Raw genomic sequence first — 7,512 nt, forward strand, 5'->3', positions numbered from 1 at the left:
TGTAGACATGACAAAATTTTGTATACCTAGGTATAGTCCGCGACAGGTTGAGATAGCAATCGGGGTATGAGGTGGGGGGACCCCGCACACCCGCACGTCAATTGGAGGTGGAGCTCCCACCAGGTGGAGCTTTGCGCGCGATCCTTTAATTCAAATTTTAGCCGTAGCGTGTCGCCGATTTTTAGACTATATCTACCGGTATTCAAGATTTTTTTACTTGATGTTTGGCTGTGGCATAGATTTTGGCCTCTCAATAAAATACGTTTATCTTAATTTCAACAAGTTTTTAATCCTCAAGATTTTTTCAAAAGATCCAATCATCTTTTAAAGACAATAATTTATGCAAAGCAGCGTCACAAAAACATGCAATGGACATTTTACTAATAATTTTTTTACATTTGATTCAATAGACAACACAAATTCCTTTGGTGTAAGATTGAAATAATCGTAGTGTGAATTTAAGCTAGACCGAGTCCAGACTCGCCCGTTTAAAGACTTAGAGGATACAAATTCGTACCGAGCTCTTAGCGATACAAAGGCTTTACATGCCGCTATATTATAACTATTACAAAATAACCTGATGTTATGTCAGTACCCGGCAGAAAATATTGTACATAGACTTTTATAGAAAGAGATAACGGTTTTGTAGAGCGTTGTATCTGTCGTTGAGACCGACAAAACGTCACATAGGTATGAGTACAGAGACAGCGCTCTACGAAGCCGTAACCTCTTTCTATAGTATTTTTTAATCCCGGAGACAAAAGTTCGTTCCACAATACATGTGCATGGAAAAACAATCTAGCACAGTGAGTTGTGCCCATAGAGCAGAAACAAAGAGGAGTTGGCCTAAGCAACTGTGCACTGTGATTTTCAACTAGGTCCTGACGTCATCACTGTGGGCGGGGCCTTAGTTAGTATGCTGTCTGCGTTCGTCAGGTTCACATATATTGAGACTCGTATTATCGGTGTGTTTTCGCGTTTTTAAGAACAAAAGGATGAAGTGTTGTGTTTTATCGTGTCAAAGTTATTCAGACAGACGTTCTGATGCTATGAATGGTATCACATTTCATTTGTAAGTAATTTTATACGTAATTATTAAAATAGTTCTAGATTATTGACATCTAGTGTGAGATAGCTGAACTATGTAGTGACATCAATATATCGATGTTAGGTCGCTAAGCGAGTAGTTTTGCTACTAACCCGCAGATGGAAAATTGAGAAGTGGGCGGCGTTCCACAACCCCTCACCCCGCAAAATGTCACTCGATATTTCATAGGGAAATCTTAATACAACATCTCCTCTTTGTTTCTGCTCTATGGTTGTGCCAGTGACGCGCTGCAGCGGATCATTTCGTACACACTCGGTCTAGCAAAAACCATCTTTATGTGTTTGAAAATAAGATTACATTTTTAATAGAAACATAGCACGGCAGTTAAGTTGTAATGAGGTTTTGAGCTCAGCCGCTATGTTGCGCCTCGTGTCCAACATCGGAGGCCGTTCCCGCCACGAAACCCGCCGGAGGTACCAAGAAGGGCCCGGTGCAAAGGCGAGCTTCATTTCCCTCCAAGTCTCCTGGAAATCTTTAGCTCTGAAACACGTTTTTGTTGGATATAACCACCGATGTTTGTACGTGGCAGAAAGTAATGTAAATCGACCTTTAGAAGGAGATAGCAGATTTGGAGAGCATTGTCTCAAAACGTCACATAGGTAGGTACGAATGCTTTACGAATGTAACATGTTTATAGTATAATGTGTCATTGTTACAAAGCATAAGCTTACATCAAATTCCTCTATATTACGACATAAACCGTCAGCAACTTGATTTTATGTTGATGTGCCTCCGGAAAACATACAGCATTTATGTATGAAGAAGCAATTATGTACTCACCGCATATATGCGCGCTTCATCCATAAACATGTATATTCCTATGCAATAATGTAGTTTACCTTACCGGATATAGGGGCGCTAGTGTCTCACCCAGCAAGGCAGTGAGCCGCTGCCATCTTGGATGTCATAGCGTTGTGTACTTTCGCCGCGTGCGCGTCGAATCTAAAATTATATCGTTAATCCGTCTTCCTTTGCAAAAAAATTATTTTCAATAAGTGCAATAAATGTGATAATACGGTGATCATGATATATATTTTCTTATTATTTCGTAATATTACCGTGGGGACATTTTGGTTGGACCCCACGTGCGCGAACAATGTCGATAGGCTACGTAAGCTAATCGATCTGGTGTTTCGCGCTTATTGGTGCCTGAGAGGGCTCTTGAAAAAGGGGATACCTCGACATCCAGCAGCGATTCAAGCAACGAGCAGGATTGAGAGTGACTCCCGAGAGAAACGGCGAGAAATTACCAGGTAACGATCGATCCTCGGATCGATGCGTTATACAACCAGGTGAGTTTTCTTACATATCTTATAATGCATTTACCATATTGTGTATCTAATGCAAATGAGATGCTAATTGAGAAACCAAATTAAACAAATGGCGATTTGGTTGACGAACGTGTCGACACCGACACCGAAATCTAAATCTGGATCTAGGTTTCTTTAATACAAATTTTGGCGAGGAAAAGTCCCAATGGTTACCTATAATCGGTTATTGAATCTATTTATTTTATGTACAAAGTTAATTGAGTGCAATTTAAATTTACGCCAGTGAATCGAATGATAACATTTTATCTCGCCCACGTGGCGAGATGTTGGTTATAACAAGACATTGGTTAAATTGCTCATTTAAAGGGGTTTCGTAAACTGAAAATAACGGAGAACTGTACTCACTAAACAATAGCTAACACTTATTTGGCCCCACTGATGACATCATGGCCGTTACCACCAATGCTTTATTATACCAAACAGAACTCAGTTAAGAATCCAGATACCCCCTTTAATAAATGACTGAAACATTCAGATGATAAAGTCGCCCTTTGGTCTAAGTATCTCCTGCATTTTTATTCTTTTGAATATAATGATTAGCAATAAAGATGGTTAAATAAATAAATAACATTCAGCAAATCATCTTTGTCTTAAAAATTATCAGAACAAACTTTACAAATTGTTTGGGTAACAGGCGAATGTATAGCATAATATATTATGTAAGGCGCAGGAGATGAATATCAGACAGAATTTTCATGGAGATGTTTATTTTAAATACTCTAAGGAAATTTTGGATACGGTATTTGCATATGTCAAAAGTGAATGGTTTCTCAGTGATGGTTGAATGGAGGGTCTTCCACTGGAAGCCTCTCGGACCTCACATATCTGATATGTGAGGTCCGCACCCTTTGTTAGTTTTGGGTGTGATAACCATTTTAAATTATTGATTAAGCTGGAAAAGTACGTCAAATCATTGTGACGTCACATGCCAGTGTTTCATGGGGCCTCGCGTGCTGAGCGTGTGTTTTAACGCTTTATAGGATACTGATTTGACTAGTTGTCAAATACCGGATTGGCTTTTAACAATAGTGACGAGGTTCTTTTTGGATAAAGCAACACTCACTGCGTTTATGCAATCCCCTGGTGGCCCATATTTATAAATATTACAGCTATAAATGCCTACAATTGAAAAACCTATCCAACACAATATGTTACAGGTTATGTAATGACATTCTAATATCGTTGGCAAGCTTTTGGTGCAAACAGTTTTTGTAAATGTCAATTACGGTATTTCGAATACCCTAATACAAGAAACTACCCCCGGTAATGCCCACAAAACAAATAATGCAACATGCAACCTGGTCACCTGTCACGACTTAAATGACACAAGAATTACTGGACCAAAACTAGTAGAAGTGGTTCACAAGGAAATGCCCAGTTTTATCCCCGAGCTTTTTCTGCGGAAGGAAAACGTTGGATCGATGCGTCTGATTTTCGACCCTCGAGAACGAAACAAATTTGTGAAACAAAACTATCCCGTCTGATTTGTCATACCGGTTCGTAGCTTTCTACAACAAAAGTTGGACAACCTGTCTAATTTTTGGGTCTGGCGGCAGCGCCCCACCTGTAACATGCTCGGTTGCGGAAACCTTGCATGCGAAGGAATGTCGAGTGCTAGTCTACCTAGACGACTTCCTTCTGGTCAATCAAGACCAATCCAAGTTATGTCTTCAGGCTGCGGAAGCCGTGAGGCACTTGGAACTTCTGGGCTGGCAATTCTGGTCAACTAAGACCAATCCAGGTTATGCCTTCACGCTGCGGAAGCGTGAGGTCCTTGGAACTTCGGGGCAGGGGGATCAATTACCAAAAGCCAACGTCCATACCATGTTGAAGACACCGGTTCTCGTCCGATCACCGAAGTTAAGCAACATCGGGATCAATTACTAAAAGTCAATTCTAACACTCACACAAGACCTACAATACCTGGGTATTCGTTGGCAGACTATAAGAAAATTCAATGTTCTTGCCCATAATAAAGAGTAAAAAACTATCAACGAGACCTTTGAGAGAATTATTACTGAAAATATCTGAAATCACTCTTCACGAAATGCAACGGTTGCTAGGACAGTCAGACTTCGCCAGTTTAGTAACTCCCAGAAGCAGACTACATTCTGATCAGATCCAAATACGCCTCAAACGTTTCGATAATATGTTTTAGACTGCTGAATCCACAATCGTGGAACAGGGAATGACATGGCGGCGCGGAACCACATGTCTCAGGCTGCCAATATGTACACCTAAAACCTGCCATCCACTGCTTGGCGAATAATGCCTCTGATTGGCTTTTAGTGCCCAATTAAACGGGAAATTAATGCCAGAAACTTGGTGAGTGCATCAAAAATGATAGCACAGCAATAGAAGGAACTTTATGCAGTTATAGTGGCAATTGAAGACAGCACAAGAACTCTGTAAAAATCGCAAGTCTTAGTTCAATCGAACACTCATTCGTTCACTCACTCGTTCGTTCTAACGTTCATTTTAATGAACAAAGTCGTGGGTTTTACTGATTCTAACAATCGAACTCCCGCACATAACAGATTACATTATTGGCTCAAGGCTGTCACGAGGAAAACCTCCCACAGAGTGTCATCTTTCCCTCAAGCGCCGTCCGAGATCGATTTGGTTGCAGCACAACAGATTACTGTAGTAGGGAATAAAGATGGTGTGATGTCTTTATCGACTGCAAAGATTGATCGGCAAGTTATAGATGCTTTCAACAGGTCATTGAGACATCAATTTAGCATGGGTGTTTTCTTCTCCAAACTAATTGCCAAAAGTACTGACTTACTTGAACAAGTGCAGCTGGGGTGTACTTAAATGTGGCTCAAATGAACTATAGAACCTATCAGGGACTCTGATAGATGTCACGACATTAGTGTCCACCAGACATTTACACGGAAGCTGAAAAAATTGAGGATGGGTGCCCAAATAAAGGAGTAGTCTATACGAGAAGTAAAGAACAGGTGCTTGTTGGAAGCAATTTTTGTCCTACCTACCTACCAGACATCAAAAATGGTTAAACTGGTGCGAAACCTGGTGGCGGTTAACTTTCTATGATCCACATGTGGACACTAGGCAATTATTGACGTGGCTAAACTCAAAATTACTAAACCATTTATCATACAGGACCTTAAGGTAGAGCTCAAGCGCTAACTACAGAAGCTCTCATTTAAGCACACACTTCCCGAGATATCTAGACGAACCTATATGGACAATTGTTGCCCTGGAACGAAGGGTTGACAACTGAAAGTCTGTGTCACCGGGAAAAATATATTATATACTTTATTTGGCCCAAAGACTGACACTCACTCTTAACATAAATACGGATGGACACTTTCAAAACATAATAGTATAACAGAAAACATAATTCTCTATTAATGTACTAGTATACTACAGTAGTACTACATGTATGTCTTTGACACAGGAAAATAGGTCAAGCAGAATGAAGTTAAGAATTTAAATATATTGTAATCTTTTTATCACCAACTGTAATGAAACTGAAGCCGCATCACGTACTGTAATAGATCACTGGAACAGTTCAGTTCTTAAGCAATGTGGCAGCATTCCTGTATCCCCAGGGATTCATCAGTGGATCAACAGTAGTTTCTTTGGGGACAGATAACCAATCAATGGACGATATACTCGTATCTCGTGGTAACTGGAGATTACCAGACACTCTTGTTGAAATCATTATTGCCCGGAGGAGATCTCAAAATAACTGAAGCTTATTTTTCAATATAATCATTATATGGTCCGGTTTGAGTTTTAGTAATCCTTATCAAAATTACAGACATAAATCATTTAAATTGTTTGTCTTTTAGACATTATATTTTAACTTATTAACCCTGGTTAGAAATAACAATAACTTTAATAGGTGACAATGAATGAAGGGGACGTGGTTATTTGATCTTACTTAACGATTAATATTTTTGTTATTCAATTGACAGATTAACTCCCTTTGATTCATCATAGCGTTGTGGGTAATACATTTCACCAGCAGATAACAAACACGTCTTCATACATAAATGCTGTATGTTTTCCGGAGGCACATCAATATGACGGTTTTACATTACAATAAAACCGATATTATGTGCCGAGAGGGAAAACATACAGCATTGCAGGAACTTCTTCCTGGTGAAGACTATGACATCCAAGATGGCAGCGGCTCACTGCCTTGCTGGGTGAGACACTAGCGCCCCTATATCCGGTAAGGTAAACTACATTATTGCATAGGAATATACATGTTTATGGATGAAGCGCGCATATATGCGGTGAGTACATAATTGCTTCTTCATACATAAATGCTGTATGTTTTCCCTCTCGGCACATAATATCGGTTTTATTGTAATGTAAAACCGTCATATTAACGTTAACTTACTTTACTACTGCTAAGGATAAATCCTTGTCTTTGTTCTTATCTTGTTCACTCCGTTTTGGTTTAGGGGCTGGGGACGTTACTCTAAATCTATAATATTTCGGCATAGTTAGTTACCTACTTCAAAATAATTTATTAAAAAGGCCAAAAAAATTACTTATAATGTAATAAATGGATAAACAATTTTAGATTAACCAATTACCTAACGGCCGCCATCAAGAAAAAAAATATGTCAATATAAATATTTTTTCCTTATATTATTTCAAAGGAGTTTTTATTTGTGGGTACCTATGGTGGGTACATACCAGCACAGATATATGTATACCATACCAGTGTTGTTGCGGATGCCAATATTTAGACATCCGCAGATGCCAATATTTAGACATCCGCAGATGCAGTTATTAGAAGTTCACATATATATTCGGCATTTGCGGATGCAGATGTGAATATCCGTAACACTCCTGTTGGATACCATTGTACATTTTTAGATTGGTCAATTAGCGAACTAAGATATCAACTAGCAAAGACGCGCGAGGCACGCGCCACTCTGGCCCCGTCCACTTTCTTTGCAGGTCGTTTCTTGTTGCAAATATGAATCTGCATGACATCCGTAAAAGCTGATTAATTGATACGGACGTGGATGCGAATTTCCGCATTTCCGGGGCGGATGTAGATATCCGTAACAACCCTGGGTTCCA

The 7,512-nt window shown here is 39.6% G+C and overlaps 1 protein-coding gene across 1 annotated transcript; it reads right to left on the reverse strand.

Annotated features, from left to right (window-relative positions):
- Positions 1 to 278: 278 nt before the first annotated feature.
- On the reverse strand, positions 279 to 6,960 carry LOC138403642 (uncharacterized). The gene is made up of 2 exons (XM_069505013.1): positions 6,818 to 6,960; positions 279 to 1,588 (listed from the first exon to the last, which is right to left on the reverse strand). Exons 1-2 carry the CDS (start codon positions 6,919 to 6,921, stop codon positions 1,402 to 1,404), a joined length of 291 nt encoding a protein of 96 aa, XP_069361114.1. The 5' UTR covers positions 6,922 to 6,960; the 3' UTR covers positions 279 to 1,401.
- Between the last annotated feature and the right edge of the window lie 552 nt (positions 6,961 to 7,512).

Source organism: Maniola hyperantus, chromosome 19 (genome assembly GCF_902806685.2).
Source record: "Maniola hyperantus chromosome 19, iAphHyp1.2, whole genome shotgun sequence".
NCBI classification, from domain to species: domain Eukaryota; kingdom Metazoa; phylum Arthropoda; class Insecta; order Lepidoptera; family Nymphalidae; genus Maniola; species Maniola hyperantus.